At 39.9% G+C, this 18,242-nt stretch overlaps 2 protein-coding genes across 2 annotated transcripts; one reads left to right on the top strand and one right to left on the bottom strand.

Moving 5' to 3' along the window:
- Positions 1-1,214: 1,214 nt before the first annotated feature.
- Positions 1,215-1,991, bottom strand: LOC142639593 (uncharacterized). The gene has a single exon (XM_075813750.1). It carries the CDS (start codon positions 1,989-1,991, stop codon positions 1,215-1,217), a length of 777 nt encoding a protein of 258 aa, XP_075669865.1.
- A 12,361-nt stretch (positions 1,992-14,352) lies between these two features.
- Positions 14,353-15,848, top strand: LOC142639591 (uncharacterized). The gene is made up of 3 exons (XM_075813749.1): positions 14,353-14,527; positions 14,719-14,927; positions 15,150-15,848. The coding sequence occupies exons 1-3, from the start codon at positions 14,353-14,355 to the stop codon at positions 15,846-15,848; spliced, it is 1,083 nt and encodes a 360-aa protein (XP_075669864.1).
- The last annotated feature ends 2,394 nt before the right edge of the window (positions 15,849-18,242 follow it).

Below are 18,242 nucleotides of genomic sequence, written 5' to 3'. Positions count from 1 at the left end.
TCATGGGTGTGGTAGTGATGGGTTTTGTTTGGCTTGTGTTTTTTTGTTTTTTTTTTTTTTTTTGTGGTGGGTTTTATGGCCAGTTGTGGGTGTGGTTGTGATGGGTTTTGTGGGTTTTTTTTTTTTCCCCAATGGTGGTGGCGGCGGCGGTGGTGGTGGCTGGTAGTGAGTTGTAAGTTATGGGTTCTTGTTTGTGTTGAAATTTTATGGGTTTTTCTTTTTCCGGTGGTGGTGGTGGCTGGTAGTGGGTTTGTGGTTATTTGATTTTTTTTTTTTTTTAACCAGTAGAGGTGGTTGGTGGCAGTGGGTGGGCGACAGGAAGAGAAAGAGATGTAGGTGGAGAAGAAGATAAAGAAAGTAGTAAAAAAATAGAACCTTTAATGTTAGACATAGTTAGTAAAATACGGTACGTGTATGATACAAAAAATATACAGACGTGTATAATTTGATCATTTTAAGAAAAATACGTTTCAAAAATTCGGCAGAAAAATACAAGAACGGATAAATAACAGTACATGTATAGTACGTGTATAATATGTTTATATTTAAAAAAAAACGCTACAAAAAATACGGAAATATCTGTCAAGTAGTTTATTTTATAGATAAATTCAATAGTCGTTCTATTATATTTAATAGAATATTATAAAGAATTGAATATGAAATATTCTACTGTAAGTACTAAGCAGGCTTAGCTTTTTGTTTGTTGTATTTTCAATAAAGTTTTCCTGTCAATCAAAAAAAATAAAAAAGATATCAAGGATGGTAACAAGAAGTCATCCTTTCCAACGAACGAAAGAACTCCAAACTAACAATTCAATCCATGGAAATTAAATGTGTTTCTCATTATGATCTAATTAATCTTATATAAAGATACAATGAAAAACTCTAAAGAATTGGGTTGAACAAATTTATATAAAATACATTTTGGCTGAACAAGATGGGTCTATTCTCAAAACTCCTATGGCTTGCTTATTGAGTAGGTTTCTGTTTCGCATGGCTGAAAGTGTCGTTCATTATACTAAGTACTTATTAATAAAGAAATGGTTTCAATAGTCATTAACAATTCAATAATAACACTAATATTCATCCAAAAACTAATAATTAAATTATATATCAAATAATGTACTACACAATCAAAGATCTAATATAAATGATCTTAACTTATTAGCCATCACGACTAAATCAACAAATAGGAAAGAGGGGGGAAAAACCTATCAATTTAACCATGAAAGATCTGCATCATCTATATCATCATCATTAATATTTTCAACATCTTCACTTAGTGTGTCATTCTCTATATCTTGTTCTTGAGAAACATATTCACATTCTGGAAGCTCATTAAGCTTGTCAAGATCAATCGACTCTACATCTCGAGCTTCTAAGGTATTGAATTTCTCCATCATCATTGTGTTCATTCTTACATACACCAAATCATCCAACATCTTAGGTGTCAGCCTAATTCTCTTCTTTGTTTGTGCTGCTTCAAATACACTCCAATTACGTTCACATGAGGTAGAACTACAAGGTTGACTCAAAATTCGAAGGACATACTTTTTTAAAACAGGACGACTATCTCCACAACAATCCCACCATATTCTTAAAAATGAAGTAACAATTAATATGTACCCATCAATTAATAAAGAAATAAAGCTGTTAAGCTTACTAGGATGAGATGTTTTCAACATTATCATTGCAGTTTCAATAAACAAGCTTGATAATTTCATGCGATAAAGTTGCACTTGTCCCATAAATTCTATCTTTTCTTCAAGAGCCACCAAATTCTCTAGTATAAAACTTATTCCCTCTTTCATCTCATGATTCTCAGTAAATGTCCCACTATACATGTAAGCGGGATTTAAAAAGGTTGCAGCAGAATGAATTGGATGGATTATATTTTGAGTATGCCTTCCCTCAAATAATTCCCACATCCGTATATATTTTTCTTGATTGTTGCCACAATGTTGCTGAATTGCTTCCTTTGCCCTTTCCATTGCTTCATATAAGTACCCAACAGTTGATCCATCACCATCAACTAATCAAAGAACTCAAACGAATGGCTCCAAAACTAGTAGCACCTCATGTCCTTGACTCCAAAAATCTGTAATTTGAATTATATTAGTAACTTCTTTGTCAATATATTTTTCGCTATAATCTAATCCTCTCAAATCAGAAGATGCAACAAGTAATCGCAATTCGCTTTCAACATTCAAAATAGATTGGAGCATCAAGAAATTAGAAGCAAGCCTAGTTGTACAAGGATGTGTGCTCTCATGAGTGAAAGGACGATAGTGTGCTTATACATATATGCAACAATTGATTTTGCATCATTAATTGCCTTTTGCACCCAATCAACTTCCTCATATATATATCCTTCAAAAGCAATTGAATCCCATGAGCAACACATTGAGTTTTGTACAAATGAGGATACTTAACAATAAGCATGTCTCTAGTTGACTCAAAATTTGTGGCGTTATCAGTGATAAATTGAACAACCTGATTAGACCCAATTTCTTCAATTATTGTAGAATTAATCTGTTTGAGAAAAAACCCAGTTTTTCTCTCTTGAGAAACGTCAATTGAACGCATAAATGCTACTCTCCCAGGAGAATATGCAATAATGTTAATAAAAGCTCTTTGTTTCATATCACTCTTGTAAGGACACGGTTTGATCCATAGCCCAAAAGATTTGGATAATGGCCCAATAAGCCCACAACAATAGATTTGTTAGAGAGTGGGTTTGTTACTGAACGTTCAATGAGTTAAAATGTATATCACAATAGGTTAGTTGGTGTTGGAATGACTAAGACAAACAAGTTGAAAAGAAAAACACTACTCGATCAAGTCCGAGGATGGTATGTTCTTGTATATATATCTCTCAGACTTATACAAATGTTCAAGTTCTTGGTTACAGAATGGTTTTTTCTCCTTGTTTTTGATGCCTCCCTCTGTAATGGAATCCTTCTCCTTTTATACTACCTTTCCTTCTTTCATCTTAGCCTTCCACATGTAGATCAGATTGCTAATCTCCTTGATACTTGTCCTATCAGTACCTTTTTGAAGTCTTTGTGGGTAGCTGTAAGGCTAGAAGTCACTATTCAGGTATCACCTCCACTTTAATGTAGCCAGTTGATTAGGTGCAGAGCATTTAATGTGGTGGTAGCAGCTTTCTTCTCAGATATTTCTCAATTCTTTGTTGACTTTCCTCTCTCTGAGGCTTATCCTCCTTCCAAGCATGGTTGTCCACTTCCTAGTACCTGTTGGGTGGTCAGGCTTCAGGTTTCCACTCTGCTTCCCGAGGAGGTTTGTCTCCTCGGACAATATCACCTGCTTGTCATGAACAACTCTCGTCCTTAGCCCGATATCCTACTTGCCTTTACTAAGACTAGTTTGTCCTCAGGTTCTATGACATCCTTGGGCGCGGCCCATGGCCTAATACCCTTATCCGAGCCATTTACCCCCACAATAGTCCCTCGAAACTTTGTTCTTTCTTTCTCTCAAGAGAAAAATGGGGTTTTGACCTTGCGTTACTACACTTCCCACACTTACGACGTTTCCACCCGTGTGAGTGTCTTTTCACCTGCAATAAGCATGCTCCTAACGCTTCGGTATCTAGGATGCTTCAGCATTTACTCCGCACGACACCCTATCTCCCACATTCTACAGTGTGATAAAAATCCTATGGTAGATATTTTCTATAAGGATTCGAGCGGGAACTTTCCCGCTTACTTTCCCCTCCTATATAAATCGCTCAAAGAATCCAGATGCCCCACTTTTTAAATCTTCAACTCTCAAGAACCAATCTTAGGTGCTCTTTTCCTATATTCTTGTAAGTAACCTTTAGCCTACCTACTGATTATTAGGATCTTTTCTTCCTCGGGCCTTCTAATTTTCACCTTATTCTTCTAACATCCCCCACTCACGTCTTAAATGGGTAGATTTGCTAGCTTGGTAGACACCCTGGAGGGTATAGAAAGCTTTAAGGCCCGTTATAACATACCAGCTGGGGTTTCCATCCGACATTGCCTTCAAGGAGAATGGCATGCCTTAAGATCAAAAGGAGAAGTGGTAATCCCTATGATGGCCTTTATAGAGGGAGGGATGAGGATCCCTAAGGTAGAGTAACTAGGGATTTCTTGATTGCCCACAGACTTTGCCCGACTCAGTGTTCCCCAAACATGTTTAGGATACTAGGAAGTGTGGATGCCCTCAACGAAAAGATGGGTGTAAACCTCATCCATCACGATGTTAACTGGGTGTATAACTACCAGCTCCTAAAGAGTCAGGGGTACTACCTTAAAACTAGGTCCCTGAAGTCAGACTTATCTCGTGTCTTCCTGAAACTAACAAGGGCATGGACCAAGATTTTCTGATTGTCTCGGGTGAATGGCATGATGGATTTCATTGCCCAACACGATAGGGGAAACCAGGTGGGGTACTTAGGTTTAGGTTCCCTGTTTTAACAATGCACACTTTACACTAACATCTTCTTGTTCCTCTTCTTGTAGTTCGTAAACTAACTTTGCTTTATTTAACGAACTCTCATTCTAATGACACCTTTATTTTTGTTATTCTTGCAGATAAGCATTTTACAGCCCTTAATCTCAATTTCATGAATGAGCCCGATCTGACGAGGATACTGAAGTCTGTGATCTTTCTCCACACGGATGGACAGTTACGAGCCACTCACGTCATCCTTGGGGACAAGCCAATATCCACCAGCTTCCAATCCCCTAAGTACGTCATAAAGGTGAAAGATCACCGACTACACCAGATTAACATCGTTGTGCCCAACTTCCTCAGTGGCCCTCCTCCCGCGGGCACCCATTCAGTTGAATTGCCCGTGCAACGAGCTCTTAAGAAATAAGTGACCTCTTTAAACTCAACTCCCGAGGAAGAGACAACCAAAGTGATAGAGGTCGTAAACTCTAGTGAGTGTTTTGGCGAGGACTTTGGAGTTTTTAACCAATCCTTCCCTACAGAGTTCCCCCTCCCTCCCTTCTCCCACTTACCTTTGCCCAAGTAAGAATTAGTCAGGATCCATCCAGTGTACCCTCAGCCATGGTACTCCAATGCAAGCAAAAAACTAGCCTTCTCTAGCTCCTGGAATCGCACACTAGGGGATCCACTCCAGAGGTGGCCATCTAGCCTTGACCTCTGACTCCCGTCCTTGCCCACACTTCCCCTTCTGAACTAGCAGATAAGAAGAGGAAGTGAGACAAGAAGGGTAAAGAGGTGCTTGAGGAGGGCGAGGTGATTCTCAATAAAGAGGTGATTCTCAACTGAAGGGACGATCACGAAGAAAGTGCCTGGTCGTCGCCCTAGGGCTCAGATTTGGAACCCTCCCCTAAAGTTGGACAAAGCCCCCCTCCCCTTAGATTCCTCCATTAGAGACTTCTAAAAGGGGAAAGCAGGCTACATGGCCAACTTGAGGACACTAAAGAAACAAGAGGTGTTTCTAACCTTGAAGAGGGACCTAGCCATGGTAAGTCTTTTTACTTGTTAATTTTGCTAAGTTTACATTCTCTTTCCTTCTTTTAGAGAATTTATTTTAATGTTCTTTTCCCTTTTTTATATAGGTAATCCAAACAACAAATATTATCGAAAAATGGGTAGATGATGCCTATAAGCAGTGGAAGGACGAGAAGGGACGACGTATAGCTGCCATCGAAACCCTCACCATTGCTAAGAAAAGAATAAAAGACCTCAACGTAAAGTTAACTGAGGTAGATAAGGATAAGAAAAATGCTGAGGCTGCACTGGCTAGGGCTGGGAGGCAAGCCGAGGATTAACGCCAATGACTGCGTAGAACCGAGGATCAGCTCGCCATTACCAAGAAGCAGATAGAGGCTCTGAAACAGAATTTGGTGAAGGCAGAAGAGGCTGCGGCTCAAGCTGAGCAGGAAGGCTATGACATGGGGGTGAAAAAGACAAAGGAAAATCTAAAAGCCCAAGTCACCGGAGTCTACTGAGGATACTGCCTCTAGGTCTAGATTGAGGCACTAAACCAAGCTGGGGTACACACTTCCTCAAAGTTAAGGAGGACAGAGAATGTCTTCTCCCCTCTAGCTCTGTGTATAGCAAGTCCTCCCAGCTCTTAGCAAACATCGCTCCCCAAGCGCCCGAGTCTGACCAGGCTGCTCCTGCTGGCACTCTGCTAACCACCTCGAAGTCCCCTAAAGAGCCTATTCGAGCAAAGATCTTGTACAAGGGGAAAGAGGCAATTAAAGAGAAACTATCTGGGCCAGCCAAACCTCTTCCTGTGCCTAAGGATACCTCCAAGGAAAAGGGGGCAACCTAAAGCCAAGCCTCTGGACAAGCTAAACCTCCTTTAATGACTAAGGAGGTTTCCAAAGGGAAGGATGCAGCTCCTGCCAAAGTGCCTGAACTCTCTACCCAGCCAGCAGTAAAAAACAACCCCCCTCCATCCAAGACTAATTAGGATTTTACTTCCTTTTTTCATGTATTTCTTTTATGTATTTTTTTTTTTTATGTATTCCCTTTGCCTTTTCAAGGCTTTATTTAATGGACAATGATATTTATCTTTACAATACCACTGCACAGGTGTGACTCATGATAATATCTATTTGTTATTCAGCATAGGCTAACCATTTAAGGATAAACCCAACTTACAAGTTCTACCAACCAAAACACAATATCACTTTCCATATTGACATACACTTACAATCAGTAACCTAATTACTTAATTCACAATTAGAACTAGTGTACCTTAGATATTCAGCTCAAAAAGCTATGTACGATTGAGGCTCCATTCATAATTTCAAACAGATATGAGATTTTGGTTAGAGAAAACAAACGTGGCTGGGGCTTTACTCACCATTTAGCCATATAAAAAGCATTAATTCACCCAAGGTATGTGGTCCAAGGAACCAAACATGACCAAGGTTCTAATTAACACTTAGAGAAACAAGTAGTATTAATTTTATCCAAGGTATGTGGTCCGAGGAATCAAACATAATCAAGGTTCTGTTTAACACTTACATAAAAAAGAAGTGTTAATTTACTCGAGAAATGTGATTTGAGGAACCAGGCATGACCAAGGTTCTGTTTAACACATATAAATGAATAAGAGGTGTTAATTTACCCGAGGTAAGTGGTCCGAGGAACCAGACATGACCAAAGTTCTGTTTAACACATAAATGAATAACTAGAAATATTAATTTACCCAAAGTATATGGTCTGAATAACCAGGTCTGTCCGAGGCTCTGTTTAACACATAAATGAATAGGAAGTATTAATTTACCCGAGGTATGTGGTCTGAGGAACCAAGCATGACCGAGGTTCTGTTTAACACTTAAATGAATAGGAATAAAACATATAATAGTAGAAACAGAAAATGGCAGGACTGCCTTTCATTAATAATAGCACCTTCATAAATTATTTACATTCCATAGACGTGGTACAACATTTTCATCTAAATCTTCCAAAAAGTAGGCACCTATACCAGCCATTGAGGTGATGCGATATGACCCTCCCAATTGGGCCCTAGCTTTCCCCACGATGGGTTCTTTGCAGTACCCACTACTTTTCTCAACACCAAATCACCCAGTGCTAATGGTCTTGCCCTTACACCTATATCATACCCTTGTTTAAGCTTCTGCTAATAACACGCCAGTTGAACTGTGGCTGCATCTCTTCGTTCATCAACCAAATCTAAACTTCTCTCCAATAGTTGATCATTATTGTTTGGGGTGAACAAGCTTGTCCTTAATGTTGGAAACCCAGACTCTAGAAGGATCACGGCCTTGGACCCATATGTCATTGAAAAGGGCATTTTCCCGGTTGACCGACAAGGAGTGGTCTGATATATCCAAAGAACGTGCGGTAGCTCTTCCACTCATCTACCCTTTGCTTCATCTAACCTCTTCTTAAGCCCATTCACTATGACTTTGTTGACTGCTTCAGCATACCCATTTCCTTGCGGATAGGCTGGACTTGAATATCAGTTCCTAATGCCCAGTTCATAGCAGTATCTCCTAAAGGCTTTACTATCAAACTGGAGTTCGTTGTCTGAGATGAGGGTATGAAAAATCTTAAATCAAGTAACAATATTCTTCCAAACAAACTTTTTTGCATCTATGTCCCTAATATTAGATAATGGCTTAGCCTCCACCCACTTCATGAAGTAATCAGTTTCGACTAGAAGCCATCTTTGGTTTCCCATAGCCGTGAGATATGGTCCTACAATATCTAAGCCCCATTGAGCAAATGGTCATGGATTAGATAGAGGATTAAATACACCCCAAGGCTCATGAATGTTCAGAGCAAATCTTTGGCACTGATCACACTTTTTTACATACTCTTGCGCCTCTTTTTGCATACTAGGCCACAATACCCTTGGGTAAGAGCTCTATGTGATAATGATCTGCCCCCTTATAACTTCCACATATCCCCTCGTACAAATCTTCCAAAAGTGGCTTCATTACATTGGGATGAACATAAAGCAAGTATGGTCCAGAGAATGAGCATTTGTACAACTTTTGCTTCTCGAACAACCAAAAACAAGGAGCTTTCCTCCGTATTTTTTCTGCCTCCCCCTTCTCGTAAGACAAAACACCTTCCTTGAGAAATAGAACTAAAGGATCCATCCAATTAGGTCCGATCCTGATCTGGTGAACTTAGACTTTCTCCTTCTTCTCCTCGGCAAGCCTATATAGATCCTCAACAAGTATAACCCGAGGTAGATCTTGTCCAGAAGAGGTTGCCAGAGTTGCCAAAGAATCAACATGTGTATTCCTGCTTCTCAAGATTTGTTGTATGGCGAAAAACTCAAAACCTGACTGCAAACGCCGAGCTTGACTCAAATACCTTGCATTCTCAGATCCCTAGCTTCCAACTCTCCCTTTACTTGTCCTACGATTAACCTTGAGTCTGAGAACACTTCCATAGCTTTTCCTCCCATCTTCTGAACCATAGCTATCCCTATCAGTAGAGCCTCATATTCAGCTTAGTTGTTCGTGGCCGAAAAGCCCAACTTCAAGGATTTCTCAATAGTGATCCTGTCTGGGGACACTACTACCAGTCCCACCCCAGATCCCCTTTGATTTGCCGCACCATCAACATATAATTTCCAGGGTGAGGGTCCCTGTAGATTGTTGAAACTTGCTTTCCTTCTTATCTGTGTTCCTCGACCTCTACCTCTATTGGAAACCCGGTAAACTCTACCACCAAATCCTCGAGAACTTGTCATTTAACTGAGGTACAAGGTATGTACTTTATGTCAAATTCCCCCAAGATCATCCCCTACTTGGCAATTCTCCCCGTATAATCAGCTTTTTGTAGCAACAACTGCAGAAGGAGTTTAAGTTAAAACCACAATTGTATGGGCTTGGAAGTAGTGGGGCAGTTTTCGTGTAGCATGCACCACAGCCAAAATGGCTTTCTCTAAGGGTAAGTAACGAACTTTAACTTCATGTAGTGACTTACTCACATAATAGACTGCCCACTGTACTCCATTTTCTACCCTCACTAGCACCAGACTAACTGCATGAGAGGCCACGGCAATGTAGGCAAAAATGACTTCTTCCTCTTCAGGTCTAGACATAATGGGTGGCCGAGAAAGGTAATCCTTCAATTGCTGAAAAGAGAAGGCACATTCTTCATTCCATTCAAACCCTTTTCACTTGGGCAAGAGTTGGATAAATGGCCTACATCTATTTGCGGATCGAGAGATAAATCTGTTCAAGGCTACGGTCATTCCAATCAACTTTTGCACTTCTTTGGGATTTCGAGGAGGCTGTAAATCATTGATTTCTTTGATCTAATTAGGGTTAACTTCAATCCCACGGTGGGTGACCATATAGACCAAAACTTGCCTGAGTCGACGCCAAAGGAACGTTTAGAAGCATTAAGGTGCAATTTATGCTTTCTCAACACCTCAAAGACACTTTCGAGGTCACCCACATGCTCGGCCACTACCTTGCTTTTCACCACCATGTCATCACTATAGACCTCAACATTCTAGCTAAGCTGGGATTCAAACATTCTAGTCATCATCCTTTGGTAAGTAGACCCTGCATTCTTCAATCCAAAAGGCATCACCTTATAATGATAATTCCCCATGGGCATTACAAAAGCGGTCTTCTCCTGGTCGGCCAGTGCTAATGATATCTGATGGTACCCCTAAAGGCAGCTAAAAAACTCATCCGAGGATGACCAACCGTTGTTTTTACTAACTAGTCTATTCACGGTATTGGAAAGGGGTCCTTGGGGCAAGCTTTGTTTAAATCCATGAAATCTACACACACTCGCTATTTTCCATTCTTCTTTTTCACCACCACCGTGTTGGTCAACCATTCTGGGTAAAAAACTTCTTTTATTGCCCCTGTATGCTTAAGCTTTACCACCTCTTCTTTAACAGCCTTGGAATGTTTTTTAGAAAAGCGCCAAGGTGGTTGTTTCTTAAAGGCAGCAAATGGATTGACATTCAGATGATGACAAATGAAATTCGGATCCACCTCAAGAGCTTCATAAGCACTCCAAGCAAACACATCAACATTCTTTCTAAGGAAAGCCAACAACTCCTCCTTCTCCCGAGGAGGCAAATGAACTCCCACTTGAAAATATTTGTCGACATTAGTATCGATAGTAACCTTCTCCAGCTTCTCGCACCTCACTCCTTCAGCTACAACGTCTGAGGATGTTACTGTTTCCTTTGATTGCTACAAAGCCCTTTTTGGGTTGGCCAAGGATTCACCCTCAGACTGGTGTCTAATAACCGCAACTAGGCACTGCCTGGCCAGAACCTGACTTCCAATCAACTCCTTAACCTGGTCCCTTGAAGGATACTTCACTTTCAAATGCAAAATTGAAGAGACAGCCCCATGGCATGAAGCCAAGGTCTTGTCATGATGGTAGTATAGGGGAAGTACGCATCAACCACAATGAAATCTGCTTCAACAACTTCTAACCCTACTTGAACAGGCAGTCTGATCTAGCCCTTTGGGATAACTATTTTCCCATCAAACCCCACCAGAGGGGAATTATAGCTGACCAAATCTTCAGGTTTCAACTTAAGTCCCTTGTACAGGTCAGGATACATAATCTCTGCCCCGCTGCACTGATCCACCAAGACTCCTCTCACATCATACCCCCTATTCAAAGGTAGTTTCTCTTTAATTGCCTCTTTCCCCTTGTCCAGGGTCTTTGCTCGGACAGGCTCTTTAGGGGACTCCGAGGTGGCTGGCAGAGTGCCAGCAGGAGCGGCCTAGTCGGACTCGAGCGCTTAGGGAGCGGTGTCTGCAGAAAGCTGGAAGGACTTGCTATACGCAGAGCTAGAGGGTAGAAGACGTTCTTTATCCTCCTTAACTTTGAGGAAGCATCTACCCCAGCTTGGTTTAGTGCCTTGGTCCAGACTTAGAGGCAATATCCTCGAGAACCCACCATCCTTCTCAAAGAGAAAGGAAACCATATACTACAAGGAAGAGAAGCATAACTCTACTCCTAAAGAAAAGAAGTGCACACGTGTAAGACCTGGGAAATTTCCACAGGGAGAATTGTTGAATATAGAGAACACAAATCATGTTTATTCGAGAAACTCTTCACAGGCAACCCATACTAAAAACAAAACATGGAATTGCACTGCTGTTAAAAGAGAAACTTCTGCAGAGAAGATAGAAGTAGGTCTTGACATTAGTGAGAAGAGAAAAAGTGCAGGTATAGTTGGAAAGGAGGATCATTCTATTTAAGGGGAAAAGAGGAAAAAGTTTGAGGTATGTTCTACTACTCTAACGGTGGAGGTTTCTCAGCAACCCTGCCGAGCACAACGAGTCTTTTAAGTTGGAACTGTCGGGGGCTTGGGAACCTCCGAACAGTTAATACCTTGGCAAAGGTAGTGCATAAAGAAGAGCCCATTGTTGTCTTTCTTATGGAGACAAAGCTGAAAAAGATTGGCTGGATTTAATTAATGAAAAACACAAAATGCAAAATTGTTTTGTTGTTCCTAGTATTGGAAGTAGTGGTGGTCTTTTTTGTTATGGAAAGAAGAGTTGAAGTAGATATCAAGACTTTTTCTCAAAATCATATTGATGCATGGGTGAATGGTAGGGAAGTTGGTTGGTGGCATTTTACGGGTTTCTATGGTCATCCGAATATGGCTAAAAGGCATAAATCTTGGGCAAAATTGAAGACCTTAAAAAGAACGTCCTCTTTACCATGGCTGGTCATTGGTGATTTTAATGAGATTATGGGTCTCTCGGAGAAGGAAGGTGGAAGTATTCGTCCAAGAAAGCAGATGGCAGAATTTGTATCCACTATTGATCATTGTGGGTTGCGTGATTTGGGTTTCATTGGATCTAAGTTTACTTGGCTATATCAAACAACTAGTGGGATTCAAATATGAGAAAGATTGGATAGGGCTTTGGCTACATTGTAATGGATGTCTCTTTATCCAACAGCTAAGCTTCACCATTTATCTTCTTCGGTTTCGGATCATTCTCCACTATCACTTCATTTGTTTCAACAACGGAAGAAAAGGAGGCACAAAATTTTTTTTTAGGTTTGAATCAATGTGGTTGAAGGACTTGAGGTGTGAAATGGTTGTCAACAATGCCTGGGAAAGTGATCAATTGATAGAGTCAAATTGGGTTCTTCACAATTGCTTGGAGACGTGCAAAGCTGACTTGTCTTCTTGGAATGCTATGGAATTTGGACATGTGGGAAGAACTATTAGGGAGCTTCAAACCAAATTAGAATGGTTAGAGATGCAGCCCACATCCACGGAAGTAGTGGAAGCATTGCGACATACTCGAATTGAACTGAATTATTGGTTGGATAGAGAGGATGACATGTGGCGACAACGATCAAGGATTAATTGGTTTCAAAATGGTGATAGACATAAAAAGAATTTAATGGAGGGTTTGCTTGATAATGATGGGTTATGGCTGGTTGAAGAGGATAAAATGGAGGAGATAGCAGTTGGGTATTTTTGGGATCTTTTCTCTATTAGTAATCTAGTGAATTTTTCTGATTTGCTCTTGGCTGTGCAACCTAAGGTGACTCATGCAATGAATGAATGGCTGGTTCGGCCTTTTGTGGATTTTGAAGTGAATGTAGCTTTGAAGCAAATGTATCCACTTAAGGCACCGGGTCCTGATGGGATGCCTTCTCTGTTTTTTCAACACTTTTGGAGCACTTATGGCGCGGTGGTTACCAAAACGGTAATTGATTTTTTGAACTTTGGTATTTCTCCACCCAATTTTAATGAAACTCACATTACTCTTGTTCCAAAAATTAAAGAGCCAAAGAAGAAAACAGATTATAGGCCTATTAGCTTATGCAATGTTGTTTATAAAATTGCTTCAAAAGCTATTGCAAATAGGTTGAAAATGTGTTTGCCTTCGATTATTAGTGATACACAGAGTGCTTTTGTCCATGGGAGATTGATTACTGATAATGTGTTGGTGGCTTTTGAAACTATGCATCATATAAGCCAAAAAAAATGGGGGTAAGATTGGGCAAATGGCTCTTAAATTAGACATGAGTAAGGCTTATGATAGGGTAGAATGAGTTTGGCTTGAAAGAGTTATAGAGAAATTGGGTTTTGCTGCCCAGATTAGGGATTTGATCATGAGATGTGTTTCTACAGTTACTTATTCAATTAAAATCAATGGGACTCTGAAAGGGCATATTACTCCATCTAGGGGAATCCGTCAAGGAGACCCTTTGTCACCTTACCTCTTCCTTTTGTGTGTTGAAGGCTTGTCTGCTTTAATTCAATCAGTAGTGGATAGGGGTCAAATGGAGGGTGTGAAAATTTGGAGGGATGGTCCTAGATTGTCTCATTTGTTTTTTGCAGATGATAGCTTGATTTTTTGCAAGGCAACGTTAAAGGAGTGTGATGAACTACAACGATTGCTTGCTATGTATGAGAAAGCTTCCAGTCAAAGTTTAAATCGTTCAAAAACATCTTTGTTTTTCAGTAGTAACACTTCAAGGGAAGTTTAAGAGGAGATAAAAAATTGGTTTGGTGCCCAAATAATTAAGCAACATGAGAAGTATCTTGGCCTACCTTCTTTAGTGGGGAAAAATAAAAGAGTTACCTTCAATGCCATTAAGGAGAAAATGGGGAAAGTGTTGGCGGGTTGGAAAGAAAATTTTTTTTCCAAGGCGGGAAAAGAAGTTTTGATCAAAGCCGTGGCTCAAGCAATTCCGACTTACACTATAAGTTGTTTCAAACTTCCGGATTCACTTTGTGAGGAAATGATGGGGATGATTATGAATTTTTGGTGGGGTCAAAAAAAGGAAGAACGGAAAATCGCATGGCTTAGTTAGCAAAAAATGTGTGAGCCTAAGTGTAATGTTGGATTGGGTTTTAAGAACTTAAAATTGTTTAATATGGCCTTACTCGCAAAGCAAGGGTGGCATCTTCAAATGGGAAGTGAGTCACTTGTCTATAGAATACCTAAAGCTAAATATTTCCCAACAAGTGATTTTGTTCATGCTTCGATTGGACACAACCCTTCTTATACATGGAGGAGTTTAATCTCTGCCCAAAGCTTAGTCATTGAAGGTATACAATGGAGAGTTGGTACTGGAACAAATATCAATATCTGGCAAGATAAGTGGCTGCCAGGGGTATCATCTCATAAAGTACTTTAACCAAGGTTGTTTTTGAGTACTGATATGAATGTTGCTGACTTGATTGACTCAGGAACAGCAAGATGGAAAACTGAAGTGACAACCTCTTTATTCCTCATGAAGCCGAATTGATCAAGAGCATTCCCTTGAGTGCTATCCTACCAGTAGATAAAATGGTTTGGGCTGAAACGTCTAATGGAAATTTCACTGTTAGAAGTGCTTATAAATTAGCGGTTAACTTGATTACATCTGCAACCTGTGGAACTACTTCTGATGGTAGTTCATTGAGGAAGTTTTGGAAGAAAATTTGGTCTTTGCCCATTCCCCATAAGGTGCGACACTTTTGTTAGCATGCTTGTCGAGACACTTTACCGACCAAAGTTAAGTTAAGAAGGCATAATATGATTGCAGAAGACATGTGTGTTTGTTGTCATGATGAGGCTGAGACGAATGGTCACACCTTTTGGGGCTGTTCGAAAGCACAAGAAACTTAGGCTACTTCAAAATTACAACTACTACCTTTGGATGTTCATCTTGATTCTTTTATGGACTAGTTATGGTTTGTCATGATGACTAATGCAGCTGGAGAGGAAAAATGTTCACAACTTGTAACAACTGCTTTAGCACTCCGGAGTAACAGAAATGAAATTCTTTATGGAGGTGAAGGCAAAACAGGTCCAGCCATGTCTCTTTGGACAACACATTACCTTCAGGAGTATTGCTCTGCAGTGGATTCTTGCCTTCATGCTACATTAGATCCGGTTCAGCCTCTACTTGACGCACAACGAAAGTCTCTGCTCTCAATCTGGTCTCCTCCTTCAGCGGGTTTATTTAAAATCAATGTAGATGGGGCTCTTTTTTCATCAAAGAAGCAAGCTGGGATTGGTGTTGTAATAAGGGATGTTGAAGGCAGATTAAAGGCAACTTTGTGTAGAAAGATTAAAGCTCCATTGGGTTCACTCGAAGTTGAAGCTAAGGCCTATAAGGCTGGTCTGTTGCTAGCAAAGCATCTGGGGCTGCGAGGTGTGATGTTGGAAGGTGATTCCTTGATAATCTCTAATGCTCTCAAGTGGTTTACACTGTCTCCCACTTCTGTTGATGCTTTTGTGGAAGGCCTTCATGAATTAGGTGCTGAAATTGGTGTTGTTAATTTCTCTCATGTACGCAGGATTGGAAATAAGTCAACCTATATTTTAGCAAGACAAGCTCAAAACCTTGTCAAAGATGTAATTTGGATTGAAGAGATTCCTTGATGTATTCAGCAAGCTCTTATCCAGATGTATCTATATTGTGATGTTTTTATAATAATAGTTTCAGTGTGTTTTCTACCCAAAAAAAATAGAAACAATAACATTATTGCCCAGCAGCTACACAACCACTTACCTAAACCAGATCAGTACCACCATATGAGAATAATTACCCAAACCACAACCACCTCCTCCGCCCAGCAACAATCATTTACCCAATCCTCTGCCCAGCAACAATCACCCACAACATGGACCCAAATCACTGCTACACCACCAGCCACCCCAACAAATCACAACAACAATCCAAAAAAAAAAAATTTTGAAGAAAAACCCACCATCAATCCATGCCGATCTTTAAAGTGATCGAAGTTGCCACTGCCGCCGAACCCCAACAAACCACCAATCACCACCACCATGCCACACGCCCACTGGAAAAAGCCATTAAATCATAAACCAACATACCCATTAAATCAAAAAACCAACAAACACATTATTTTGGCACCCACACGATCAAAATCCGATCTCCACAGAACCCACGCGATCAAAACTCCATTGGAATGGAACCCACGCCAATTGAAACCTGATATCCACGGAACCCACTTGATCAAAAACCCATCGTAACGAAACGTCGAAACCCATGCAATCAAAACCCAATCTCCATGCACACCAATCAAAACCCCGACCTCCATGGAACCCACGCTGATCAAAACCCCATTGGAACCCACCCGATCTCCTCCCAAATTCCAAACCCCATCAGAACCCACCCAAAATGAAAACCCACCTCACCATGCTGATCTCCAAGCACAACCTCGCCACGACCCACATGCCCAACGATGAACTCCATGCAAAATAACCCAAGCAGCTCCGGTGCAAGTCTTGAATGAGAGGAGAGAGATGTGAGAGTGGGGGTAAGGACAGAGTCACACGGAGAGAGCCAAAATGAGAGAAGAAGAGAAAGTGAAAGAGGAAGAAAGAATAAAGTAATAAAAAAAACTATATCAACCTGCTACAGTGTCGTCCTATATATAAGACCGCACTATAGCAGTATTGCAAATTTTTTTACAAATAGGAGTCCGGATAATGCATTCTTTTTGTGCTTTTATGCTAAAATTTAGCATACTTTGAGTTATACAAGACCCAATACTAATGCTAACCTTCACAATTGAGTATAATAGGCTATAGCCTATGCTTACACGTACGCCTTAGGTTTTGGTAGTTTTTTGCAACTTTATTGTTATCAGTCTTATCGCTTATCAGTTTATCAATAGGGTGTGGCTTGTGTCCAGTGAAAGTTTTCACTGGACACATTGGATTGGAGACACGTGTCCAAATCCTGCCGTGTCCAGTGAAAATTTTCACTGGACACAAGCTCTGCCCTTATCAATATACTCATCAAATATATCTAGATATTAGTCTATTTAATCTGTTAATGGATTGAGATGAGTCCGGCTACTAGAGTTAATTATCACTTTATCACTTACCTTTACAGCTTTTATCCTTTACTTTAGTTTTTTAATTATTTTTTATGTCAGTGTTTAAGTCTACGTTTCTTAGGTAGTCTGTATATCACGGCAACTAAACTCCTCGTTTCAATAAAATGCGTTAAAAGCTACAACTTATAGAAGCTTTGTTGTGAATGCCCTTAGAGGCATGCTTGAGGGATTAAATAAATTTTTTTTAGCAGCTCACTGTAGCTAAGTTTTAAAAAATTTAGCATTTGAGAGCTTTAATGTAGTAGGTAATTTTGTGTGTAGGTTGTTAAATGGATTTTTAGCATTTTCAGCATTCTTGACATGAATGCTAAGAGCACTAGCATTGAGAGTGTAAAACCCCAAGTTGCTATTTTACAACCAAATTCACTAAAAACTCGCTCCATTGGGGCATGTAGTTGTAAAACTCACTCCATTGGGGTATTTGCAGCTTACAATAACTAGGTGGTAAACTTAAATATTATAATTTTAAGTAGTGTGTAGGTTTGGTAGAGAGAGGGCTGTGGAATGTAGAAACTAAGAGTTGTATTATTTTTTATATTATTTGTTGGTATAATTTATATTATTGTTGCATGTAAAAATAGAAATTGGGATGTTAGAGGAGTTGTAAAATAAGATGGTAAAATAAATAAAGTTGTGTTTAAGAATGTAAAATGATAGGCCAAAAATGTATTGACCCATTTGGCAATTAATTAATTAATTATCCAAGTTAATTAATTAAGTCAATTTAAGATACAATAGCATGGTAGCACAAACAAATCACCAACTAAGTTAAATGCAGCAGAAAATAAATTTGACACAGGTGATTTGTTTATGAATAGGGAAAACCACCGAGGTAAAATCCCATTAGGTGAATTTAAGGTCACCACTTTCAAAAATCCACTATTATCAAAACAAGTGATTACAAGTA

This window comes from Castanea sativa, chromosome 6 (genome assembly GCF_040712315.1).
Source record: "Castanea sativa cultivar Marrone di Chiusa Pesio chromosome 6, ASM4071231v1".
Taxonomy (NCBI): Eukaryota; Viridiplantae; Streptophyta; class Magnoliopsida; order Fagales; family Fagaceae; genus Castanea; species Castanea sativa.
Note: the sequence above shows the minus strand (reverse complement) of the source record. Positions and strands in the feature narration are given on the sequence as shown.

Coding starts and splice junctions, on each gene's coding strand:
- LOC142639593 (XM_075813750.1), bottom strand. CDS start 1,991: ATGGAAAGGGCAAAGGAAGCAATTCAGCAACATTGTGGCAACAATCAA.
- LOC142639591 (XM_075813749.1), top strand. CDS start 14,353: ATGGCCTTACTCGCAAAGCAAGGGTGGCATCTTCAAATGGGAAGTGAG. Junction 14,528..14,718: donor CCAAAGCTTAGTCATTGAAG/GTATACAATGGA, acceptor TTCCTCATGAAG/CCGAATTGATCAAGAGCATT. Junction 14,928..15,149: donor CTTTGCCCATTCCCCATAAG/GTGCGACACTTT, acceptor TTTATGGACTAG/TTATGGTTTGTCATGATGAC.